The sequence below is a fragment of the Nesoenas mayeri genome (assembly GCF_963082525.1).
Source record: "Nesoenas mayeri genome assembly, chromosome: 1".
Lineage (NCBI taxonomy): Eukaryota > Metazoa > Chordata > Aves > Columbiformes > Columbidae > Nesoenas > Nesoenas mayeri.
The window spans coordinates 108165697-108193111 of NC_137541.1; the positions used below are offsets into that span (position 1 = coordinate 108165697).

The 27415-nt window shown below is 37.0% G+C and overlaps 1 protein-coding gene across 4 annotated transcripts in view; it reads left to right on the forward strand.

The window, feature by feature from the left end:
- CNKSR2 (connector enhancer of kinase suppressor of Ras 2) overlaps nt 1-27415 on the forward strand; it is a gene marked incomplete at both ends in the record, with an annotated part of 212516 nt that overhangs the window by 59837 nt on the left and 125264 nt on the right. For all 4 annotated transcript variants that reach the window (XM_080363336.1, XM_080363337.1, XM_080363338.1 and 1 more), the window contains 2 exons: nt 15360-15401; nt 26433-26552. In XM_080363336.1, coding sequence (XP_080219462.1) covers nt 15360-15401; nt 26433-26552 — 162 coding nt within the window. The remainder of the gene's footprint in view (nt 1-15359; nt 15402-26432; nt 26553-27415) is intronic.

Sequence of the window (27415 nt, forward strand, 5' to 3'; positions counted from 1 at the left end):
TAATACTAGCTTGGGTTGTGCTGTGTATATGCCTCTGCATATCTCAGTAGTAAGTTTCATCATGGGTTCTCCAGTCTAATATAAATCATGTACATAAATAAATAAATCTACAAAAACTGCTCAATAATTTGCGTATTTAGGTACTTACATGTTGTCATTAATTTTTAGTTAACTGTCTGGCTCAAAAGGTCTCTGTGTGTTGGACTTTAGTCATCTGCTCTTTCATACAATTCATATCATCTAGACACCTGTTAAGAAGATATGTTTTCCCATTAGGCTTGAATATTTTGTATACATTTTTTTACATCCTACCTTCAAGAAATCCAGAAGTAGGTACTGAAAAGTACTTGCTTAATGGGCATCGTTTGGGAGTGCAATCTGGAGAGCCTTCCCCAGCCTTCTGTTGCTTCTCTTGTGTGTGGTTTAGGTCTGTCCCTGTCTTTGCCTGTTGTTCTGCTGAAACTGAAAAGTCACTTGCTGCAAGTTCAAACTAATGTTGCTACCAAATTCTGTAGAAATAACCTAGGAAGTTAAAGTAGTTCTATCATCATATACCTGCATTTCTGATACGATTCTGCTGTTGATGGTTGTGAAGGGCCTTGCTACCATCTTCTAGCATTGGTTGACCATGCAGTGCAGCAGTGCCCATCATGCAGAGCACGGTTTGGCAACAGCAGATGGAAGGGACCACTGTTGCTGAGCAGTTCAAGAGTGTGTTTGCACTTGGGAAGGTGAATGGGAAAATGGAGAGAGTGGGCTAGGTAGGAGTGCTGAGGAGACTTTTTCTGGTTTTCAGAAGCATCACTCCAAATCAAGCAAAGCTAAACTTCTCCTGTGGCCACTTGGCATGACTTTGCATGATGATGATCTCCCTTTTATAAAAGAAATGCATTTTTCTCTGACCCTTTCATAAATGTATGCAACACTGATGAATAATTTTATCTCACTGCTTTCTCCAACTCATATATCACTAGTCCCATGTGCTCAAGCTTGGGAATCAGAAGCTTCTCACTTTTCTTTATTGTTATTATTATTATCATCATCATCATCAATTATTCCCTCGATTATGTGTGGAGTTTTTGATGTGGAAATGGAGCATGGGCTGTTCCCTCCCCACAGACCACACGGTGAGAGTGCCTGTTTGCTTTCCAGGCCCAAGGGCCAAGGGCTGACCCACCAGTCCCATCCTTCAGCCACCCCATGCTCCCCACTGGCCTTGTGACCAACAGCCTTCCTCAAACTGGGATGGAGATGCCAGTGGTAGTGGCTGAGTAAGAAGAGCCCAGGCCTTAATTTTTTAGGCTCCCTTTTTCACAATGCCTGTTTTTTTCATCCATTGTCCTGTTGTCTTGTTATGCCCTTGTTGGGCTGTGAGAAAGAGTCAGTACCATATGAGAAGGAGGCATGAAGGGCGTCCCTTCAGCTTGGCCAAACTGTAGAAGTAGCTGTGCATCACAGTCTAGTTTTTTAATTCAGAGAAAGAGCCACCTGATCTATTTTCATGTGTCCACTATTAGTGGGAAAGTGGGTAAAATATCAACTGCTGCAATATTTCCCAGGAATTAGCTCAATATCAGTTCATTTTCTTACAAATTCATCCAAATTCAGCCATGATACTAATTTGCTATGCTGTAGGTAAATATTTCTCTATGTGTATTTTTCAGTGTGAGTGAGAGCAAATGTTACAATTTCATACCTATGGAGAAAAGCAGTTTCATCTGTGCCAAAATGACATGTTACCCCAATCAGGGAGCAGTTCAGCACATGAATCCATACTGTAAAGTCAAAAGGAACATTTATGTGCCTTAATTTAAGCATGCTCTGAAATTGAGTTGGGCTGTAGTTAGAAGAATAATAATGAAAAATTCCATTACTAGTCCCAAACACATGTGGTTTGATCTCTACTTAAAACAAATGCATTCCAATGTAACATTTCTGAAATGTCTTTGCTGAGCTTTTCTTTTATAAAATCGCTGAACAAGCTGAAGATCCTCATTGTGCTTCCTTTAGGCTGTAGATTGAATGTTTCAGTATCACCTTACCAGGTGTTTTGCTGTCTCAGATACCATTTTCTTTTGTATGCAACGTATAATAATTTATGGTACTTTACTATCTTCTAATAATTTATAATATTTTTTTTTTGTGAAAGACCTACAGAAGGCAATGTTACAATTGTTCTTTTAACAGTAGCTAACAACAGATTTTTATAAAGCTTAATGATTTATTAAAAAAAAAATACAGTCTATACATTTTCTTATAGTTTTGACTTTTTTTTTTTGAGACATTAGTACAATTCAAAAATAGAACTCCAGTATTCACCTCAGTATCTAAGCACTGGCAGGATTTGAAATGGTGGAGGTTTTTTGCTGTTGTTTGTGGTTTTGTTGTTGTTTTTTGTTGTTGGGTTGTTTTGGTTTTGTTTGCTTGTTTTGGTTTTGTGGTGTTTAAGTTACAGCCAACCTTCAGATTTATTAATCAAAAATTATTCTTAAGCCAAGATGAATGAAAAAAGTCTAGAAGTTTCCTGGCTTGCTTGAATTCTTTTGCATGTTTTAAGGCTAATTGTAATGTCAGTGTTTTCTCATGGAATTAAGTGTGGGTCGTGGGATGTGTTGTGTGTGTCCTCTTATCAGTGGTAAATGGATGATGAAGAAAAAAAATGACAGAATTACATCTCTCTTGCAAGTACGAAGTCTAAGAAAATCTATTCAGTGTCTGTGCTTTAAATTTTAAATAATTAAAAAAGTTGGAGTTATGATACCTACTTAGAGACAGACTTTGAAGCAATATTCTGAACGGCACATGCTTTGTTTGAACCGTTTCATTTTCTCTGTGTGTTGCACATTGCTCAGGACCCAACTAACAGGCCTGTGTGTGGTGGATTTGCTAGTGCAAGCAGGTCCCTCAGACCACTGCAAGTTATTATTACAACCTGCTTTGCATTTGCACTAATCGTCTGCTTCTGTGCAGCTGTTTTATTTTGGCTTAAGGAATCTTTTTCTCCCCCTTAGGACTTTAGGATATTGTTTCATGGGCATTTCCTGCAAGTTTTCACTCTTAATACATCCTCCTTTCTGATGGCTTATTTAATTCGGGGTTGCATTCTTGGTTTATTTTTATAATCAACTCTTCCCTTGCAGCAGAACATTGGAGAAAAAAAAAAAAAGGATTTAAATAAACAAATCCATGACACTATCATGACTTTTGTGACTGTTCCCTTGCACTCTCTGCCTTTCTCTCCTACACTTGTCTGCCTGCTTAGAGCATCCCCATAGAGTTGGAGGTGGAGCATTATCTGTACTCTCTGTTTACACTGCAGTAATTAAAAAAGGCCTGTTCTTTTTTGATGGTATAAGATAGGTGTTAAAGGGATAGGGGTGTACACATTGGAAGGATGAGATTGTTTTGGATTCTGCTTTTTTTCCCCTTCGGTTCACTCATGAATTTAGATTTGTGTCAGCAGAATTGTTCTGGTCATAAATGCATATAAGGAAGAACAGGAGTGACTCCTTATCTTTATGGTGTTCATGAAAGTCTTGCTATTGACTTAGTCAGGGTATTCAGTTTCAGAGGGTGCCAGAATCTGGTCCGTGTAAGTGTGATTGTTTTGTTTTAGAATGGGAGCACAACAATAACTGTAAGGAATAGAAGATTTATTGCTTTCTTAGGCAATCTGTAGGTAGCTTTTATTACTATTCATTCTCAGTGCTCTTGTTGCTCAGGAACCCATTAGGGTTTCACTAAAGAAGCTTTCTTGTTTAGAATTAAAACCCTGAAAATCTCGGGAATAGCTGAAAAGTCTATTTTTATATCAACTTGATAAGTTATCAGACATTTAAAGAAAACTTTGCTGCTGAACACCATAGTTCTTATTATTGCAGTTTAGTAGCGATCATTAATAGCACTCATCACACATTTTTTACTTTCCTTAATCACCTTTCACAATGATTTCCTGTGTTTATTTAGTTTTAAAACCACTGGTGCTCATCTCACAACTTTAATGTCTTGTGGGATTTACTTAGCAAAATGCTTCAGCAGAAACATAGCTGTAGGCCTGTAAATACTCCATTATAAAAGCTTCACTGCAATTACTCCTCTGCTTAAACACATTCTTGAAGAGGGACTATGCAGTGGAAGCACTTCAATGTAATGGGTAGAGATGGAGAACAGTCACTTGGCTGACATGGACCTGATTGCACTGTTGTCACAGAACACACTTCTGACTTCATCTGCCTTGCAGGAAATATTTGGGGGTAAATTCGGATTTTGGGTGACACAAGGTGAGAACCTGAGTGGTGCAATTTGGGAGGTGGCGGCTAGGAAAGACCAAGACAACCATCCACTAAACCTCTGTCTTGACATACAGGCACCTGGGACATTGAGCTAGAAGCCCTAATACAGAGCACATGCAGAAGTGCCCTGTGCGCTGCCTCAGCTGAGTGATTTGGAGATTATTCCCCATTTAAAGGTGTTTGAGATTTGAAAAAGTGTCTGTATCCTCCATGCTCCAGTGGACTCTCTTCCCATGCTGGAGGAGTAATCTTTTTTGGACTTCTAGCCATTGCTTTCTTTCATATGAAAGGTATTGAAAAGGATGACAAATTATTTATTGAGTAATGCACTATTTTTTATGACATTGAGTTTTTTATAATCAGATGGCTCTAATTTACATGATTAATGCTTCAAATATTAAGTCTCACTGAGAAACTAAGTGCAGGTTTGTTTTCTCATTTAAAGGATAAAAAGGGAATTTACTTTCATAGCCCTCTGCCCTGATTCAGAATCTAAAAGCAATAATATATAATGGTTCAATTCATTATGCTAGGGCAGCATCAAATTCATGAACAGCGAAGAATACTTAATATCCTGAGTCATATTGTTACAATGTATCTCTCATATAACCTTTTCTATCACAATTCCTCCATTTTGTTTATAAGTCCTAGTTATTAAGGACTTGAAGGACTTGCTAAATATAGCTTTAAAATTTTGAATTTTACGTCATACCAAGTAGCTAATTACTTCAAGAATCTTTAGCTAATAAACTGGCTTTAGTAGTTTAATGATGCAAATGTTTGATTGGTTCCTCATTAAAGCTGGTTTGCGCTTCCAGATCGTTGGGATCATTCTTGGAATAAGAAATATTCATAGTACACTGCTTATAGAAAATGTCTGATTTCTGATAAGTGTACAAGTGGGAGAGTAAGTGTACAAATGAGTAGCTCAATAGATGTGGTCAAAAGTTAAAAACAGAACAAAAAAGTCCCCCCTGAAATGAATACGCAGGCATTATCTGCTTATAGTCCATGGAACCCAAATGATGTTCATATGAGAGTGTTACAGCTCATTGCAAGTGACGCTGACAGAAATTTAGACTTGCCTTGTATTCTTAAGTGCTGCTCCTATTCAAGATTTTCTGTTGCATAAGGTTCAAAGCAGGGCTCAGAAGTAGTTGTGTTTCAGGAAATGTATTATCCTGTGCAGTTGTTTTCTTCACATTTAGAAGTCAATATATAATAAATAAGGTAAAATAGAATGTAAAGGCTTGATGGAAATATGAAACTTTTTCTTATTTACAAGAAGCTATATCAAAGTGGTTTCAATTTATATTCTTTAGTAAATTATTTCTCTTTTTCATAGTAGAGTATCTTATTTCACTATAGCATACTTCTATAGAAAATAACAGATGTAATTTAATGTACTATAAAATAGTGCCAAAGGTGCTTAACGTTGATGTCTTCTTCTGATTTTGATAGTTTATTTCTGATATTTTCTTATTCTTCCGCCCTTCTCCTCACTCCCTCTTCCCCCCGCCCTAGCTTGACATGTCTTACTTGTAGATATGTTGTAGTCTTTTTAAGTTTTGAAGTCCTTTTGAAATGGGATGAGGCACAGAATAGCTCCAAGGTTAAAATATCAATAATAATCTGTAGGGATATGGACCATTACTAGAAATAATTCGATGCCTCATTGGTTGTCATTGAGATATATGCTGTAAAGAGGGGTTTTTTTTCCTGAATTTGAGTAATCTGTGATGTGACATTTTCAAAGTAGCATATGAAGCCACAGCATGCTTTAATAAAAACCCATCCGGTAAAGTCCTGTGTATTTATTAGCTCTATTTTCTTTTACATTCTTAGAGAAAGTAGTTTCTTTTTCTCACGGATGGAAGAAGGAAAAACAAAATGAAAAAGAACAACCACCAGAAAAACTCCCCAAAAAAACAAAAACAAAAAACAAATCAACCAAATCACAGCAAAACAAAAAAACCCCACACAAAAGCCCCAAAAGATTGCCAAGTACCAGAGAAACTTTGTGATCAGAAAGGAAAAAAGTGTTGACGTTGGCTTGTGTGGCGTTTTGGATTGTTTTTCTTCCAGATTAATGACTGACATTCTCTGAACATGAGAGGGAGTGAGGCACAAAGCAGAACAATTTGTAGAAAAAAGACTAGTCTTGTTGATGGTGCGTATACTGGTAAACCAATGCAGATGTTGAATTTTTCCAAGAAAAGGAGCCTGAGTGGGTCAAGGTGATGCTGAAAGAATCAGGAATTCTTGGGTTAATTCATGCACTCATGGAAACACTTGCAGAAAGTTGGTGGAAACTGAGATGAAGTGTAGGCAGAAGGGAAAATTGTGTTTTAATATCTCATATGTTTCCTCTAAATAAAACCTTTTTTCCTTCGATTGAGTGTTGTGGGCACAGTGTCAGTGCATGTGGAGTGGCACCACAGTATCTATTTGAATAGAGGCAGACAGAGGATATGCCATGCTTCCTGTGTGATCTGTGATAAGTGCTAAATTTAATCATTAATGATGATGAATTAAGATTATGTTGATCGTATCAGTAGAATCGAAGACTGAGACTCTGCATTTCTTTTCCTTTGGAAACTTATTTCCCTTGCCAGACACAGTCCAGTCTCTGTAACCAGCTGCAGCAAGGGAAAATTTCACTTCAGTATGGTGAATTACAGAAAGCATGTGTTGCTAGGTAGCTAGTAGAAGCCTTGAGTGTGGAAAATTGTAGGGTTCATCTTTATTTCAGTAATATAATGTGAGGTATGTTTGTATTTGTTTTAGTAAATCCATTTAAAATACATCAAGAATTTCAGATGAACCAATACAAAACATTAATGTCATAGCTGAGCTTGAAATGCCATCTACCTAAATATATTTATTTTTTCTCACGTTTGATTAATTTTATTTTCTCTGGCAGAATAACCACCTAGACACTAAACGAAACATGCAATATTTGGCTGCCATTGTATTTTATAAACCAGAATTCTTTTTTAATGGCCGTACTAGAGGAAAAGCAGAAATGAAAAATTAAGAAGTTATTTACCTCTAAATGGTCTTGGAAGTGACATTGAAAACTTAGGAATCTCACAACACATTGTGCTACAAACTCAATGTTGCATGTCAATAAGGAAAGTTTTCTTTTTGAATGCATGATGCTTATTTTTTCTTAATTAGAGAGACGGAAAAAAGAATGTTTTAACTTTGTTTTTTCTTTTTTGGATGGAACATTTTCGACTAATTTCCAACCTCTCATCTGTTGATAATTTTATTTTTACCTGCTGAGACTATCACTGCATAGAGAAATCCCCCTAATAGATGAAATTCAATTTAGACCGTGTAAGTACTTAGGCTCTAGCAGGATATATGAGCAAGTAGCGACGTGATTTTAGTCAGTGCTAAAACAATTGCTATGGTTGCTGACCTAATGCTGTGCCAGCTCATTTTAGTAAAGATGTATAGTTACTTTCTATATGCAAATCAAGAACTAATATGTGACCAGATCCCAAAGGAAAGCAATATGATGTCTTTTGCAGAAAGGAGTGTAGAAATAATTGGAAATGGAAAATGACTTCAGGAAAATAGAAGAAAAGAGCTTAGTGTATACATGGCGTCGCTCTTAATCCAGTGAGCAATTTTTCCCAGTAGTTGCTTGATCTGTGGGTGATTTATGTAAGTTGTGTTAAATTTTTACGTGAAGTATTCTGTTACTATGGTGATAGGTGCCACTCCACGCAGATTGTTTAAATGAAATAAAGGCAATTCTTTGTACTCAGCAAGCTGGGTAATTGCTATCAGTTTGTACACCAGGGTTATGAACTTAGAGAATGCATGCTCATTAAGTATTCAGGGAAAGGCTCTAGACTTTTAGAAGTGCATTTGTGTAGGTTGCATAGGAAATGTCCTTTTATGTAGCATTTGTTTAATAGCTTGCATTGCATTTTAAATTTCATTTTGTTTTTCTTAGTATCTTAAGTGGCGTAGGTTCACCATTCTGTTTTCTCCCATCCCCATGAGTTCTTACGCATGTTTTCAATGGGGGAGGACAGAGTGGGTTGCTGCGGATGCAGGTGAGCTCTGGCTTCAGTGTGGAGGGGCAGGGAATAATAATAGAGTGAGGATGTCATAGAGCCGATTTCAAGAAACTGCAGGGTTTGAATAATTGTAGCAAAAGTGGGAAAGAAAGCAAATATTTCTGAATGGCAGTGGGAAGAAAATCGACAGGAATTGTGTGGGAAGCAAAGAGGAGTTGGAAATGGCACACAGGTTGTGAGCTTGTGGGACATAAGGTGGTGGAGTTGTTGACAGAGATAGGAAAAGAAGCGGGGAGCAGAGAGGGTTTGGGAAGAAACGTGATTTCAGCTTTTCAGCATACTGCGTTGGGGCTGGTGGCAAATATCCAGGAGGAGATTCTGAACTGCGAATGTGAACAGAAGGGCTGAGAGATTTGTGACTCATCCACACAGAGATGATAATTAAAGCAGCATGATTTTAGGGGGCTGCTGAGCAAAAAGGAAGAGGTTGCAGAAAGAGGGAGAGTGAGGGTAGAGCTCCCTGGGACTGTGGCAGTCTGAAGTAGGAGGAATAGCCATGACAGGAGACTTTTGGAGCACTCAGTGGGAAGAAAGTCAAGGAAAGCACATATTCTGGAAAGTCCACTTAGAAATGCAGTATAAAGTTTTAACAATGGCTGTGTAATTTTAAAAAATCGTTTTGTTTGGCAGCAGCAAAGAATTACCAATGCAAGCGCTGGGTAGTTACGTAGCTTAAGAAGAGCTGGCTTTTGCATTTTAGGTACTGAGAAAGGAGAAATGTATTTCCTCTTCCCCATCTCCATTTCAAACATTTGTAATTGTTAGTATCCCCAGGGCCTACACCTTTTGCATCCAGTGTCCTGCTAGATCTCTTAAAAATCAAAGATATGGTAAAGCACTGCACTAGGAAACCTCTGCCTGTGTCATACCCTTAATTCTTTGCCCATTGCCAGAGGAGAATGTTACCTGCTTGACAGCCTCTGTAGCTTTGGGGGGCGTTTAAGAGGTTTTTGCTTCTTGGTTTTGTGGATGAAGGGGTCGGAGGGGGGAGAGTTTGGGACAGATCTGTATATATGCTAATTTGTACTTTATTCCTCCAGTAATTACTCAGACATGCCTGTAAATCGCAGCCTGAGCAGAGTTCCCTAATAGCCTTCGGTTTTCTAATAGTCATGCTCTACAGAATACATGAACATTTTGCTGTAGCCTACATTATATCAATCAAGCTTATTGTTTCAAAGTTGTCCTTTCATCCCACCATCAGTTGTACTGGATATATTTTCCATCCATTTTCTATTTCAAGTAGTGAAAGACTAAATTGATTGAATCTATCTTGTCCTTGTACCTGTTTGGAAATAATGTGCCCTTGTCTTAGTCTGAGAAGAATGATGAAAGGTAATAATAAATGAATCCATTATGAAAGTTATTAAACTTATGTCTTCTTTGTGTTTTGGCAAAGCTTTAGACTTTGGCATCATTGTTGTCAAGATCTTTTGTGAGAACCTTCAGTGATGACTCCAGCAAACCTCAGTCTTGTGGCTTTCTTGCTACAGCTGAATTGGGCAGAACTCAAACCAAATGAGCATTTCTAGAGCCAATGGCATAAATTCCCTAGAGCTGGTGACACTTGAACAGTCTCACAGTGGGCTCCTTGAAGCCAGAACAACTTCTTTTTGATGATGCAGTGCTGAGGCTCAAGGGACTGGGACTTACGATCTGAGCATTCTCGACTTAATTATTTTTTTATTCTTGCTAAGTAGCAAGACTGACAGACCATCCATTTGACACATACTGGTATTAAAGGATTCAGTTACAGTTTTAATCAATTTGAGAGGCAAAGGGATTTAAAGAATGGCTTGGCTTAATTGCAACCAATGGCTATATTGCTCAAGAGAGATTTTATACCAAAGGCTTCGCAATGCATGAAAGTCTGAACCCTCTTTTAGCAATCATGTAATTAATTACTTTTGTTACAAATAGAGAACTGGAGTTACATGGTTTAGAACATTTTGCGTGATTTCAAAGTAATGGTGACAGCAATAATGATGACTATCAAAAATTTGCTTTTAAGCAGTACATAAAATCTACCTGTTGCCCTCTTAAAACTAGAAATGGAATATGTGTGAGATTGCTCATGAAAGGTACATTTTCCAGACAATTTCACTACCATTTCTAAAATTGGATTCCTAACCTTGCCAACATTTTATCAGCAAAATACTGGTAAAACCAGTATATTATACACAAACATACACATGTAAATTCTGTTGGATTTCAGAGGAAAACAAGTTAAAAAGCAGTGAAGAAGCTTCACCAGAAGCAGCGTGGAAGCTGCCTGAAGAACACATGCTCTCATGGCAAGCTCTTGTTCCTCACAAGTTGCTCTACCTCTGTAGCACCACACAGCTTTTGAGCAATGCTGCTATCCTATGACTTCACAAGGGACATTTTGGCGTTAACATGGTACCTGAGAATTGGGAGATCTGGTTTTTGTTCTTGACAATCATGTAACCTGCTTTTGTATCTGTTCTGCCTAGGAAATTTTCTGTGCCTTGGAGGAAAAAATAAATTCGGATTATTAAATATACATGAGCAACTAGAGCATTCTGCTGGACAAGAAAACACAGTGAAAGAAGTCCATGCCCTCTCTTGAGCACTCTGATCTAAGGATAAACAGAAAGGCTGAAGTGTTGCCAAGTTTGTTGCTGAAAGAACTAATCAACATATTTCTGCTTTTTTTTTTTTTGTATCCCTTACCTATTTGTATGTACATATTTTATTTTCCTGAGCTAGCATAACTTTATTCTGAAGTCATGGAGCTGACAGGAACTTAAGAGTGCCAAGAAGAGTACAGTGCAGCAGCTGCCTAGAATATGTGGCAAAATCACAAATAATAATAGTAGTAGTAATGATGACATACTTCAAGATTATAGCCTGCAAGTACCCTGAGAGGAGAAATGTTTGACAAGTAATTGCAATAGGTAATTTGACAAGTTGCTGACTCAGACTTGGACACCAGATCATATATGTGCAAAAAATATAAATATTATTATTCTGAATATTATCCCATAGATATAGCACTGGAGAACTGTACAAACACTTTTTTCCTGTGGGTTATATATGTGATCAGTAGGATGAGCTGGGAGGTCTTCTAGATCTCAGTACTTCAAATTTTGCGTTGAGATTTAAGCAGCTCGGGTGCAAAGCAAAGGACTAAAGAGTAAGGAAAGAGCTGGTATAATTAGCTGGCCCCATTCCTCACTTCTGTGACAAATGTTTAAAAACAAGGCAATAATAGTGAAAGGAAAAGAAAATATAATGGAAAAATGAAGCATCATAAACATTGCTTTTGAAAAATAAAATCCACATATATTTGTATTTTATATGTTCTAGTAACATCTGAGGCAGGGTGGGATGAGATGCAAACATTCTACAGCATTGTCACCAGTCAGTGCTGTCTCATCCAGTGGGTTTAATTTAAGTTTCTTTAGTAATTATTACTTATGAAAATATGATAGGATTTTTGCAGATAAGACTTGTCATTTTTGTAGAAGTAAAGCAGAATTGTGATCATGAAGGTCTGAAGTTCTGGAAGAAATAGAAGTGATGCCTCTCAGTTGTAGTGTAGCATAGATCTTGCTAGTCTTAAAATTTTCCTGGGATTGAAACTGCAGAAGAACCCTCTTCCTGATTGTTGTAGTTTGTCCTTTTTGCTCTTATCTTTCTCCCTTACTGCATTTTTTTTTCTGTTTCTTCCAGTTTTGGACCTCATGTTTCTTGGTTTTTAGGATCTTAGCCTAGTTCCGGCTGCCTCCAGAAAGGTCACTTTTACAGTTTTTGATGCATGAGGCACAGCTGGAAAGAGTGAAAATCTGATATTAGTAATTAAGTTGTTCTATCATATTCCCCTTTTATTTTTCTTTCTTTGCAGATGAGGTTGTCCCATTTTCCTATCTGAAACTGCTAATGGCCAATAGTTGACTACATCTTCAGGAAGTATAAATTAATGCAGAGCTGCTTTTGTTGCTTTATTAGCAATCCGTGTTATGAATCTTTTAGGAAATAATATGCATTTAGAAGATAACCTTATGTTTTTTCAGCTGAAGTTTTGTTTGGTTGGTTAGAAGAAGATCATATGGCCTATCTTTAGTTATAGTTTATCTGTGAATATATGTGTGAAGTTCAGAGAGAAAACAAGTAAAAGTAAAATATCTCCCCCTTACTGTATCTGTATTTCAGTTCCGGGGTAATCACAGTATTGTTTCACTAAGTGAATATCAAATTGTCAGTTTGTGTAGGAGTAAAGCGTGGTTGCAAATTTTTTTGTGTGTTCTTCCTTTTCTAAAGTAGAAAAAAGTTGATGTTGAACTTGCTTGGGTTCTGTTTCTTACCTTAATTGCAATGTTTTGACTCTGTGGTTAAACAGATATTTAAGAAGATCTTTCAGGAGTAAGATATGGGCTTGTAGTCTAGTTATGGAAAGAAGAGAGGTTCTCCAGCTGTGGGTGGTATGCTATTAAGAATACAAATTTATTTCTAATTGCATAGTTAGTGACTCTTTTTAATAGTTCTTTTTCATAGTTCTCAAGTGCTTTAATCTCTTTTAGTTGAAATGAAATGGGTATGAAAAAGCAATAATTGAAAATGGTAAAGGCCCCCAGTAATAAGCATTCAGCTTTTCATTCTACCTAAGGGATATTTGAGTAGAGTGGGCACAGTTATCCTCAGTGCTTGCTTAAAGATAGAGCACAAAGCAGTGAAATGACTTAAAAATCTAAGGGGAAATAAACTGTTCACTATGAAAGAAAGTGACATGGAGATTTTGCTCTTGGGATTGTTTGGAAGCAGTCTCAGCCCTCATCCCTAGGGGAGGCTGCAAGGAATTAAAATGAGCTTGCAACGATGCAGGGATCAGGTTGTTGACCTTTTCTAGGTTTCTTTGAATCCTAGACTTCAGGGCTGTGCTGGCATTGATCTTTGCATTCCTGCCCATTTCCCCGAGTTCATGCTTGGATTGTGTTTAGTTGGATGTCATTCATGTATGGAAAAAGTATATTTTGGAATTGTTTTTTTACCTAAACATTGTGTGTGTTCTCCTCCAGTTTTTCTGTCTTTTGTGTTTTACTGAACTGTTAATTTTTCTCTTGCCTGAATATGAAGATGTAGCATCAACAATCACCTATTTGCTATATGATTAGCTCATTTAGCAATTCATCTTCCCAGACCCTGCATTTGTAGAGAATTATGTGTTGAAGAGAGAATGTAAGGGTGAGGCAACCTGCCCCTATACATAGACTGGATGCCTGAGAAGTTTTCCACTTGCTTTACTGTCTTTTGTAGATTCAGAAATATTTTAGATTCAGAAATATCTAATTTTTTCATATAGATGCCTCCTTTGTCAGAAATAAGCGTATTTCTTTAGCTTTCTTCATGATTATGTGGAAGTTTCATTTGAAAGATGTAGGAGTGTTTCTCTGTTATCCACTGGTTTGTTCATTGTAATAAACCTCTACAGCATTTAAGAACCTCAAGTCCTTCTTCCCTTAGTAGTGAGACTTCTCAAATAGTATCCTCTTTAAGCTGAATGTTTAAACTTATAGTAAACTCTTCATATTACCAATTAAATAATTATATCTGCTTGAAAGCACTTTTTTTTCTTCTCCAATTTAAATGTTACAATCCCTTCCTGCTATTTTTGCAAAATGATTCATGCAGAACATAGATGTATCCAGATTGAAAATGTTACATGCCCTCCCACATAGAACAATGAAATGTGTGTTTTGCTACTAAGATTGCAAATACTTCATTGATATCTGCATATAATTAAACGTGTTAGATTTTCTTTCTGGCTGTACTTACTGGCAAATGTTTCTTGAATGCCAGCAGCTGTTATTAGGAAAATATTCCCTGATCAACCTGCTGCTTCTGCATGGGTTGCTGTACATAAAGCTTAAGGACACATTGGCTTTTCTTGCTTGAGTAACAGTAGAAGCATTTCATGGATTAAAAGTTAATTAAAAAAAAAAAAAAAGAGGTTGCATATAACAGTAATTTTTTTAAGAGGATAAACTGATTTAAAAATGAGACTTAAAACATGAAAACTTAGTCACATTTTTCATGTGGGTTATTAGGTAGGATATAAAGCATCTGTTCTAAACAGAGTTTGCACTAATTACCATAAAGCTAGAGCATGTGATGAACTTAGCAAAGAGTAGTTCTTTCACCAATGTTGGTTTTATTTCATGTGCTCTCTGTCTTACTAAATCCATTTCTCTATATTCACTGTGGTTTTGATCTGTCAGCAAAACTTTCATAACCCCTGGCCTCCCATCTGTTAGTCTTGCTTATAGAAACTATCTCACATGCTGCATAAGGTGACAACAAAGTGCATGCAGTCCCCAGCAGGCTGTTATGTCCTAAGATAGTCTGACTCGAGCTTCCTTTATATCTTGTTTCCCTCATTTGTCTTCCTTCCCATTACATGGAGTGTTCTAAACAATCAGGGGTTCCCTTTTCTTCCTTCCAGTGGTTCTGTTTTCTCTTCTCCTTCTTCCCAGGGTTTCCTTCTCTGTCAGGGTGTACAAACACAGCAGTGCAGTTCAGCTCAGCAGGAATTGTTCGGCTTAGTTTTCTTTCTTTGTTACTAAAGACTATTGCTGGTATGTCTATTTTTCAGTGTTACCACTAGAAGTGGGTCATTCTTGTCTATGGTCAGGGACTGCTGTTCGAAGGCACTTGTCTAGCAAATATGTAACTGGCTGGTATGTGCCAAAACAGTAGAGGAAGATCATTATCCGTCTCAGGGAGGGAAACAAGAACTAGTGAATAAATATAAACATTTACCAGTATTTCCTTTCTGTGGTGGCTTCACACTTCAGTTACATGAGTCTTTCCATTCTGTTTGAGACTTTGAAATCTTTTGCTTCATCCTAAAGTCTTTTCAATTCAATTTAATTAAATTTTTCAAGGATAAATCTAGGAAAAGTAAATGACTGGATCAATTTAACCTGCCTTTTCTGCTTTACTCTTTCAGGATTGCACAGTATATGAAACAGAGAATAAAATTCTTCATGTGGTAAGTAGTATTTGGATTTCTATCAATAAACATATTTGTATAGACCAGATAGAATTATATATGTGTGTGTTTTGGACTCTTCCGATGCAGTGCCGATGTGATAATGAACTACTCTGAGTATGACTGAGTGAATGTTTGAAGCAACTTGTGAATAAGTAATGATGTTATGGAAGCTGAACTTGGCGTATGAGAAGCCAGGAGCTTTGCAAGGGCTTGTGTCTGTCTGGCTCAGGCCCATTTGTTATTTGTAAACCATGGTCAGAAGAATTATTTTGAATAATGGCCTTTTTTTTTTCCCAAGAGAGCTGGTCACTAGGCTCCTGTGAAATCATATATATTTATGTTAGTGATGTAGCTTAATTTATGCAGCTTTATTCCTCATAAGCATTGAGCTAGCCTAGTGATAGGAAAATTAATGCAATATTTTCCTTTTGAATTCTTAGCATAAATAAAATGGTCTGTTACCAGAACCTGTAGTGCTGTTGATAATAAATAAAGCAGGTGAAAATCACCATGGCATCAGAACACAGGATGATTTTGAAAGGCTGGTATTTTGGTGGATGGAGAGTCAAAACCTTGACTAAAGTTTGTCTGAAAACTGCATCTAAGTTTTAGATATTAAATTACATTTCTTGTTGTGACTGTAGTTTAGTGAGTATCAAGTTAACCCACACCTTATTTCTAAAAGTTAGAGACAAAGATATTCTTCCTAGGAGTGAGTAATGAATTGGTTTCGTTTGTTCACTGTATTTCACATTTAGGTAGGTTTTGATATCTTACTTTCCTTATTATCAGAGCTTAAGCAAGAATATACTATATTTCTTTATTTTAAAAGGTGAACTTTTTTTTGTTTTTCTCCAGTGGTCCCATATAAAATGTTTGGCAAGCTGAATTCTGTAAGCTTTTGATGCTTTGATTTCACAGTGATGGGGAATAAAATGTCTCCATGTATTTTTAAGTTTAACCGATCTTTTTCCCCTGTGGGACACAAAGAACTAGCAATTTTAGTGGGCTGACATCATCATCTTTGTTAGGTTGATCTCTGCAAGTGTATAAGTAATGATGTTTGTAATTGGAAAAAGTTGAAGCGCTGTAAGGTTGAAATCATTATATATAGCCTGTTTTTCAATACATGCTAGTTTTCTACTGTAAGAGCCAAGAGTCCTGACATCTGCTATATACGGTATATATTTTTTACAAATTAGCAAAAAAGGATTGTAAAGGGAGCCAGTAGTGTTTAGAGCTGATGAAACATCAGTTAATATAGTCTTCAATAGAAGGATTCATCTAAGATATGCAAGTTCACAAATTTGAAACAGGTTTCAAAAATGATCTTACATCATTCAGACTCATATAGGCTTATTTCTTTAATCCACAGTAACTTCATTGTGGTGACAGGTGTACATATGTATTATTGTGGAGAGCTTAATTGGCTTCTACAATTAGTGCTTAAGCTTCCAAGGAAATATGAATAGGGTGTTGAATGTTTTACTGAAGCCTAGGATTAAAAATGGCTGCATGTATTACACGTAACTTGGATTATTTCTGACCATGTTACATTTCAACTGATGGATGGGATTTCATGGGGCAAAAGCTGACCAAACACAATTGAGGAAAGAGATAAATATGTGATTGAATAATTAAAGGTTGGGACTTGAAATCACATTTTGAATTGGAAAGGGAGCATTTTACAAATTCAGCAGAAGAGGCTAATGATAGAATTTGAATTGAAGGAAGTCACAGTTCCCTCTAACCTCTTTCCTTGGAAGACAGAAAAAGGTGCTGTGGCTTTAGCCCGTTGGACAATCTGGGAGAAGTAATTAACAGATTAATAAAAGAGGGGGAAGAGCCTACTGGTGCTAAGGTCTTGGGAGAGTGCATGGTATTTTTATGCCAGTGTCAAAGAAGAGAGGTTGCTAGATACCTTACGAGATAACAATATGTGAATGGACGAGTACAAACTAGATCAAAGATGTTCTAGAGGGGGATTAAGGATTTAAATCTTCTGCTTTAGACTGTGCATCCAGTAAATTTGGAGGTGAATGTTAAAAAGAAGATTATCTGATATAGAAAGAGTAGTAGTAAATTTTGCTGAAGCCGTAAAAAGAATTTTCAATGAGGGATGCTGGAAGAACTAGGAAAGATTGGGAGGAGAGAATATGTACACAGATATTCTAGAGAAAATAAATTAGAAGACCAAGCTATTACAAGTCCATTTTCTGAGCACATTTCCCATCTGCAAATCATGTGCAGTCCTGGAGGTAAGAGAAGTAGCGTCTGGCAAGCATCATATCCAGCTGCCTTTGAATGCTCAGATACCAACATATAGCTATGGTTGTTGGGATGACTTAGAGAGGAATTTTAATTCAAAATGATGGTCTCATCCCACATGATTTCGCATACCATGTTCTCTTCATGACACAAGAAAAGAAGGTTCCCCACAAAAGCGAAAGGCAATGACTTACAACTGATTAGCAATTCATGCAATTAGCCTAAGGAAATCCTTGTTGCAAGGTATTGTTCCCACTAAGGATTGAAGGCAAGTTTTAAGAGATCCTAAAAGAACTACAGCTAAAGAAATGAAAATAAAATAAATTAAATGTCAGTTATGTACCCTTGTTCTTTAGGACAACAATAAATTTACCACCTTAGAAGCAGATCACTGGATCAAAGTTGCTGTTTTTTGTCTGCGTTACCTATTGGTGGTCCAGTGGTTTACTTCAGGTTGAACCTGTGTTCTGGGTTGGACATCTCTATTGTTCACCTGGCTCAAATTGTTATTTTGAACTCATGTGCCATGGTTCAGGGTCTGGAGCTCTGTATGCGCAAATCACCTGTGGAGATGCGGCTCCATTTCCTCCTGGAGCGAGCCTACTTTGTGCCAAACTGGAGGGGGTCAACAGTGTATGTGGGAACAGGTGGGAGACTACTCTGCTGCTATTGAAGTGCATGCTTGGATACTTCCAAAATTTACCTGTCACTGAGTCTTCATGCTTTCCTCCAAAGCCTGGTGGAGTAGTCAATATCCCTCACCAAAGCCAAGATCCTCAATTAAATGATGGATTGGTTTGCTTTAATTAGGTAAGGCCAAAAAATAGTTACTGTGCTCATATCCTAATGTCAGTAATTTCTTTTGAAAAGCAAATGAATACCATCTTTCTTTCAGAGATGGCAGTGGTGTTCATGTGGAAAGACTGCTGAATCACCTTGTCCATAAATAGTATGTTTTGATGTCACTGAACTTATTCTGATGTTAGCCTTTTAGATATCACTGATATGTTTAAGAAATAATATTCTGTGGAGACAGAGCTGTATAGCTTCAGTTTACATTCAAGAAATCAATATGCTTGTTTACTCCAAGCAATTCAAGTTTCAAATGCTTTATAAAAGCATTTTGATTGTCACTCACAATTTTAGGTTAAGTAGTAAACTAATCTGTATTATTCAACTAAACACATAAAATGGATCTAAAGGAAAAAAGTCTTATGGAAAACCAATCAGATTTTAAGAAGAAATTACCTACTTCAACTTGCTGATTTCTTCAAAATGGAATTGCAGAGTCTGGGGAAAAAAAGACTCTTCTATAATTTTATGCCCTAGAATTGCAGGTGTGTTGAAACAATTATTTTAAAGACAACTATATTTTTGAAGTGGTTTTTTGCTATGAATTTGTTCACAGAAACACTTGCTTTCTGTGGAATAAGAAGCATAAAACCATACAGGAATAATATGCAGGTTTTTGCTCATGAAAATGTTGATGCTTCGGAAATATTCTTGAATATAGAGAAATTAATAATATTTCTGCCACTTCATTTTTCAGTATGTTTTTTCCAGGTTGCCTTTTGCTCAGTAAGCAATGCAATATTACTAAATAATAATAATTGTAATAATAAATTAATGCAAGCAGAAAGTAAATATCACCAGATAATAATACCAACAGAAGTAGATGGCAATAGAAAATGATAACTTAAGAAGAACAGGCTTTAAAATACAGTGAGCCTAAATATGAAAGTATTAGCAGTAGGTGTGGTGTTTGCTTCAAATTTGGAAATTAGTATGCTCTCCCTAGTTTATATTTAGAATCTTTATATGTATTTAACTTCAGATGATAAAATGTATGGAAAAATGCTCATCTTAAAAGGATATCAGTTCTGCTTATTTGGGGAGTTATAAGTTAATTATTGCTAAAGTCTGAATGAAGGTTTAAAATCTTTGAAGAATAATTCATTGATTCCATCGAGCTGCTCAGGGCTGTATATGATGGAAATATCTAGTTCAGATTAATCCATGTGAAGCAGTAGAGTATTAAAGTGAGAACAATTCAAGAAGGACTAATTTTTTGAAAGTAGACTGAGCACCAGTCAGATTAATAATAAGTTTTAACTGACTTTTCTTCTTAGTTTAATTATATATATAAAAAAGAGTGTTTTCCTAAAATTATGCTGCTTTTCCTACCCCAAAAAATAGTTTTATTGAGTTGGAAAATCACAGAAAGTAGAACCACAGAGTGAAATTAATACTGAGAAGTTTTTGAAACACAAGCTATTTAAATGTAAAAAGTTACTAAATTGAAAAAGAAAAGAACAAGTAATGGATCAGAACATTCTCCTTTTGCTACAAGCCTTGCAGGTACCACTGTGATGATAATCCACTCCTGCCCACTGTATTTGAATATTTGTTACAGATACATTGTTAAAGGTATCATTTTGATAGTCTTATTAAAGAAAAAAAAAAAGAAGTAACCACCTGCTTCCTTTCAAGGGGCTATACCTTGCAAATTGGGCCCAGCAAACTTAACTCTAACAGAAGCCTCTCTTGCATCAAAATAATATTAAGTTCAGTGTTTAAACTTCATTTATGTATAAATGCAAGTCCAGGCGAAGTTTGTTCGAAGATTACTGGAGTTATTGATGTATTTCCTACAGTACAACAAATGTTTTGACTAAAATCAATTGATTAATAATTATTTTGTTTGGCTTAAGCTAACTAGTTAGACTACATCCTGAATGCTCATGTAGCAATTTGCTTCATCTCGGTCAGTTGTAACTAACCGAGCTCCGTTTTTTTCCTGACAGATTAAGCAGAACTTTAGCAAGACTTTTTTTTTTTTTTTTTTTTCTTTACTTTTAGCCCTGAATGTCCACGCGTCTTATTGGTATCCTGTCCATCATTCAAAATTATATAGGTGAGAAGGTTGATGGGAGAGGCTGGTACTTTTCTTGTCCTCAGCCCTGAGGATGTGTTCAAGCCAGGATGCTTCAGTGTTGCAAATACTTGGCAAGATAGATTTAAGCTTGGTCGCTAGCCTGGGTAAAATTAAGGACAGGAACAAACACAAGTCTGTTTGCTTGACAAGGAATGGTTTGCGATCCTAGAACTGCCTGTATGGAGCAGAAAAGGGATGAACAGTTTGAGGGAAGGCCACGGCTTGTGGATTCCTCTGAAACCAGCTGTGTCCCTCCGAGCTTCCACGCTCCTGCAGCAGACAGACATTTTGCCAGCACAAATTGAAGCAGCCACAGGGAATCAGAACAGATGCAAATCTTATTTAGTCACCTTTAGGTCCTTGTCCTCCTGGCTGAAAGAAAGAGCAGTTGTGGAAAATCTATTAGAAATGGGTACACTACAGTCCAAAGATACCAGTAGAAAGTATTTGCTTTCGTTCTTCACACTCTGAGCTGTAAAGTAGTTGCCTACTGAATGAAAGAAAATGTTTCCCCTTGAATTTCTACCAACCAACTAAATGCTGTGTAGTGATGTTTTTCATCCTCCTTTGAATCATTTAGTTTTGCACATAAAGACTGAGGTATAGCTTCAATCTGCAATTATAAGTTCGTCACTGAATAGAAAGCAGAATTTGTTACTGAAGTGATGAGTTACTGCAAAAGAGAACTGCAGTAATCGCTGTAAGGCTTATAGTGACAAAAGGAGAAAATGTAATCATCTGTTGATTTCTCTAAGACTTTGATAACTTTTTTTTGGCCTGGCCAAATCCTTTTCCTTTGTTCAGATGTCTTGCATGCTGGAAGCTGAGTGCAGCTTGAGAAAGGTTGAGCATTTTTAATGCCTGCTGATTTTGCAGGAGCAATTGGATGCTCATCTTTCTGTGTGTCTTACTGTAGCTAGTACTGCATTGCAGTGGGGAATCAACAGTTATAGAAGATAAAGCATCCTGATCCCATTAACAATGTTTTCATAAACAGATATGTAGTTTTACAAAATAACAAAAGGTAACTACCATTTGAGAGAAAAGGTGAGTTGTACTGTCATCCGATTTTAGTGAAACTAACATTCATGTCTGTGATACAGCTTGTACTGAATACTTATGCTGAAAAAAGAATGCCTTCATCAATTGTTTGGAACAAAACGAGTAGCAAAAGTGCACTGTTTGTGTGCTTTTCTTCCACTCAAATTAATTGAATAGCCCATGTGCAAAACTTTATGTCAGTCTGTTACTTTCCCTTAAATATAATAATAATTTTAAAACTTTTTGTTAATAAACAATAATAAAACAATTATAGTACCCCCACCTGTGTATTTTTTGCACCTGTATAACTTGTCAAATTGGCTTTGCATCTGCAAAGGTGAAAGCTCCAGTGAAGCCCCAGGGAGCTTAGGAAAAATAAGTCAAGCTAGAAGTAAAGTAGCATCGAACATAACTTTAGATTTAGGCAGGGAGGTTTTTTGAATGAATAAGGAAGTAACCTGATGAGCCACAGTGTGACCTGTTTAGGAAGAGGAGCATAGAGAAGTTAAAAGTGTTTTATTTGGGAACTTTCTAAATACAGTAGGATGTTGCCTCTATTAAACTATCCTCATTCCTGTGCCGTTTGGGGGCATCTTTGCCACGTAAGGTCCTGATCCACTGAATAGGTCCAAGGTCTTATTTCATAAAGAGGCCTAATGGGGAGGAAGCATGTTCCTGGTGAAAAGGCTGTTTTGTCTTATGTGCTGCTTTATGCTGGTTGATATATTAAAAAGCCTTGGCCGATGAAGTAAACAGCAGTAACCTGGTCAGGAACTGGACAGTAACTACCTTCAGAGCCACTGGTTAAACTGTCATAAACTGGAAAAGCTGTACCCTATGAAGGTGTTCTCAGAGCCTTCCAAGCTCCAATATGCTTCTGGGGCTGAAGTTCCCCAATAGTTCTCCCATCCTCCACAGACACAGGCACATACAAGAAAACAACCCACAAACCTTGAATGGGATGTTTTGAGAGTAAAGGCAAGGAAAAAGGCATTACTTTGGCTGTGTCAGGCTCTGTTTGCAGTGAGAGCCCGTGTACCCTGTGTGTGCAACAGGGAGAGGATACCTGTGTAAGAGTGGGCCCCTTACTGTCCTGGCTCTGGCTGAGCTCAGAGTTTGTGAAAATATGCCTTTCACACAAACCCAAAAGACACTTGATCCTACTTACAGTCCAGCTCTTTAATCAACGAGTATTTCACCAAAATAATTTAAATGTATAATAGTTATGGGAACCTTCTAAAATTCTGTAAATATTCTAATACAAACAGGGTTCTTATACTTTCAGAAGAAAACTAAAGGAGTTGCTAAATATTATCTTGTAGCAGCTGAAAGTTTTGGGTCGTTGGGCAGAACCTAAGCCTGTTGTCTAAAAAAATTGCTTTTTATTCCCAAGGTCTTGACATTATGCTGGAAGAGGAAAAAATGAAATGCATAGTATTTTGAAATTAGGTGAGCAGTTTAATTAAAAACAAATAAACTAATCATTCCTTGGAAGTCTAGGCAACGTGAATATGCCAGTTTGCTATGCAATAGCAGTGAGGCTTAAATTCAAAATAATCCTACAGCAAACATCCTTTCCCCTCCAAAGGAAAGGACAATTCTTACAATGAGAGCAAAACACGTTTTAATGAAATGAGTTGACTGGACAGAACTATTCCATAATTGCTAAGCAGACAATGTTGTGATCATCCAGAGTGACTGTTTCTGTGAAACATTCTTTATGGGTGCATTTAATTCATGACATGTTGGTCCACTAGTGCTCTGTTAGATAAAAAGAGCCAATTCTATTGGTCAGAAACTGAAAAGTAATTCAAGAACTTCTCTTTTTACTTTTCTGCACCTTCTGTTTTCTTTTGCTGTTTCCAGTTATCTCTGATACTGATATATTATAATAAACCTGATAACATTTAATAGAGCTTTAAAAGTTCTCAGTATTCAGCTTTTGTCTTTATCCTACTGAGGACTGAGTACTCCTGAAGTGGAAAAGATTTTCTAATGATATAGCAGAGTTTTGCCCCTAGGTATCATTTTTCTAGAAAGACAGTTATGTATGCATCCCCACATGCCGAATGAATGTTTACATTTTGGAAAGGTCAGAGAATCTGAATCCTTAATATGAAAGAGCATCCTCTCGTCATAGGGTCTTCTCAAGGGACTTTGCTGTGGCTCATTTATTGTGCTTAGAATGGGCATGGTATCATGCTATTGGACAGCAGTATGAATATCTAAGATGGAAAGAAAGCTGCAAGACCCAGAAGACAAGAATATTTTAGAAATGCATAGAAGTATATGGTGGATTTTTTATTTTTTTTTAAATATCATAGGAACTCAGTGACTTTGGCATTTGATATTCCCAGAGCTCCTTTTCCAGAATATTCACACTACCTTGTTTTATGATTGCAACCATGTAACTGTGTTGGAATGCTGATCACCATAGGCTTGCTGTATAGACTGTCTATACCCCTCTCTTGGAGAGGCAGAGCTTAAGCAGCCGCTCCAGGGAGCCATTTATGCATGTCAGCTTAGGCTTCTGTTCCGTGCCATATCCTGGACTTGCCTCACTCCCCTCCTTTCCCCATCATCTGTCAGGGCAGCTGAGGACTTTTTTTTGAATGAGGAGCCACATCTGTGAACTTTAAATGGCATGTGTTTTGTGTGTTTTGGCATCCCTCTGCAATGCAACAGTTAGGAATAAGAGTGAAAAAATCAGACATTAATTCATTGTGAATAGAAGCTTCTCTGAAACTGCTAAGGACCCCATAAACTTGGTAGTTTTAGAAGAGATTAGTAGGAGGAATAGGTGGGTGAACACATTTCTAAAGAGATACAAAAAATTCAGTTTTCATCACCAGAGAAGGATTTATAATGTAGGTCTATTCACTTTACCTGTGGAGACCTGAGTGTTCTGTAATTTTCTAAAAGTAATTTTTCAATAATTGTCAGTGCAGTTACAAAAGGAATGGAAACTCAAATAACATGTGAAGATCGTATTAAAGACCCTAAACAAACAGTGAATCTGCGCTTTCATTTTTATTATGGAATTCAAAATCAATTTTACATTTAAAAAATGTCAGCTCAAATTTTCATGTGTCCAAAAAGCTATAAAAAACCCCAGTTTTGCAATAAAGTTCACTCTTTCACTTCTTCCTGATTCAGGTAAAGCCCTTAATCCCATATATATTTCTTAACCCCATAATAGGGTTAAGGGTTCCCATTACTTGGCTTCCTTTTTTCAATAATAATTCTGCATCATTAAATACAGATAAAGCAGAAGGGGTAGGAGGGGTGTGTGTTTGTGTGTGTGTGTCTATGCTTGAAGGTAATATTCTCTCTGGTAGCAGGTCATGTTGATAAAATAAATCTTCTTACATATTCCATTTGGTTGATTTCTTTATTTAGTCTGAAACATTATTGTTAAATAAAATAAGCCATATACAAGCTTAAACTTCCAACTGTTTGTAAATAACTTAAATAAGAGGAAATCCCAGCATAGTGGTTGGTAACAGGATTAAGATTTCACTGTCACTGAATTTTTGTTTTGCTTTTATCACTTAAATTTTTCAACTTTCCTTTTTACAGGATATATTTGTAGTTTGGCACTTGGAATTGTAATGGTGATTTGGCAAGGAGGTTACATCCAGTTTTATATTATTTTTTCTGTAGAATTATTGTAGAGATTTTTTACCTTAAGAACTACACTTTGCAATCTTGGAAGAGTGGTGGATGCAGCAGTCGTGTGCAGTTGTGTCTCAGTCATTTGAGGAGACTGGTTTGCCTTCATCTTTTGAATTTGAGCACAGTTAAGCTGCTTCTTAATTGGTTTTTCGAGGTACCCACAGTTTTGGGACAAGAAGAATGTCCTAATCCCTGAATTTGCTGACAAAACACACATTTGGAAACCTGAACCGAGAAATCAGTTTTAATTGCTGAAAGGGGACTTTACAGAAAACATTCAAGCTCTCAAAAAACTTGCTTACAGAAATATGACAGAATGATAGGAAAAAATCGCAGCTTCCCTGCTTCTGAGAAGAGGGTGTTTCAGGGAGTGAGAGATAAGGAGATACACAGTACTCATTTGACAGTCCCAGCCTTTTTAGAAACTTTTTTATTTCCATCTTGCTGTGAAGATGCTGCCAAAGATAACTGGTTTAAGAATTATCCCATCAAGAAGGGGTTATGTATTGTTGTCTTCATGTCTGCAATAATAAATCATGCATGGTTGCAGTAGAACATGAGAAACTCCATCCAAAGTCAATTAGCATGTTTTATGAGCATAGCATAAACTTCAGAGTTAATGGGATTTAACCGTCATCATTAGGAGCCCGATTTTCGTCTGTGCTGAACATCTGCACATTCAACAGAAATTATTGGGGCTTGGGGGCACTTACTGTCTTTGCAGAAGATGTGGGTAGAGAGTGGGGGCTGGAGCTCCCCACATGCCTGCTCCCTGCCTGCCCAAGCACAGCTTGGGGTGGGAACTGAACTCTGGGAGTGCATGGGAGCAGCTCACGCTGGCCCTTCTCTCTACTCAGATGCAAAAGCATTTGTCTCTTGTTCTTTCCTGGTCTGATGCTCTGTCACTTTGGGGTCATCACAAAAAACAGATTTTGTACTGTGCTGCTGACTGAGGCCTTTCCCACTCCTCCTTCATTCCTTTGTAGATTCAACGATGTGATTTAATATGTATTTTCAAAATGCAGTGCTACAATTTAAGTAGGTTGATATGCAAATGGTTAGCAATAGTATGCTTATTGTGACATTTTCTTTTCTTATATTCTTCCTAGTGTAAAACTCTCTCTGGCGTCTGTGATCACATTATCTCGCTCTCTTCTGATCCGCTGGTTTCCCAGTCTGCTCACCTTGAAGTGATCCAGCTTACAAACATCAAGCCAAGTGAAGGGCTGGTAAGAAGTACGCAGTTAATCAAACCCATCATCCAGGATGAGAAAGTGATTTTTTGAAAATAAGTTGTGTATATGGAAAGGAATAGGACATCTTTGCCTTTTTTTTCGTTTTAAAGTCTCAAAATAGTTTGATTTCTCATGCTAGTTTGGTTTTCCACATAGCTGGAACAGCAAGGAAGTGTTTTGTAAGGCTGAGTGGTGTATACAAAGAGTTTAGTGAACAGGAAGAAATGAGTAAGAAGTTCTTGCCATTTATACCAGCTTCTGAAAAATGGTTCAGATTGTTCTAAGATCTTGAAGTCTGAAGGGATTTAAATTACTAAGATCAACTCAACCAAGAAGTTTGCGTGGGCTTATGCACAAAACCTGTCAAATTCTGGAATATGCTTCATAGTATCTCTGGGATATAAAGCTATTTTATAAGTTATTCAAGGACTCTACAGCAGAAGTACAGAAGTAGATTATTGAATTTTATAGCAAGAACTCTGCATGCTTAATCAGGTGCTTTTAAAGGCTCAGTGCAGCCATCTCATGTTTGTTGTTCAAGACCTGACCATTGATCTTTTGTTTACTTAAGTATCCAACATCCACTGCATGGAAAATACCAACCTGGTAACAACTGCGCTCTATAGCTTTACATCACTAATAATATATCTTCCCACTATCCTTGGATGTAGTAGAAAGTGATCAGAGTACAGTTAACCATTGTTTTTGCCAAATGAAATAGCTTTTGCAACTTCTCACCAAGTCTATGATCATTCCATTTTATTGAATAAGAAAGGCTACTGCTGTGCTCTTTGCAGCAGGTTTTTGAAGTTGGATGGTGTAGTTTTGGAGAGTATTTTGGTTTGTGTGTTGGTTGT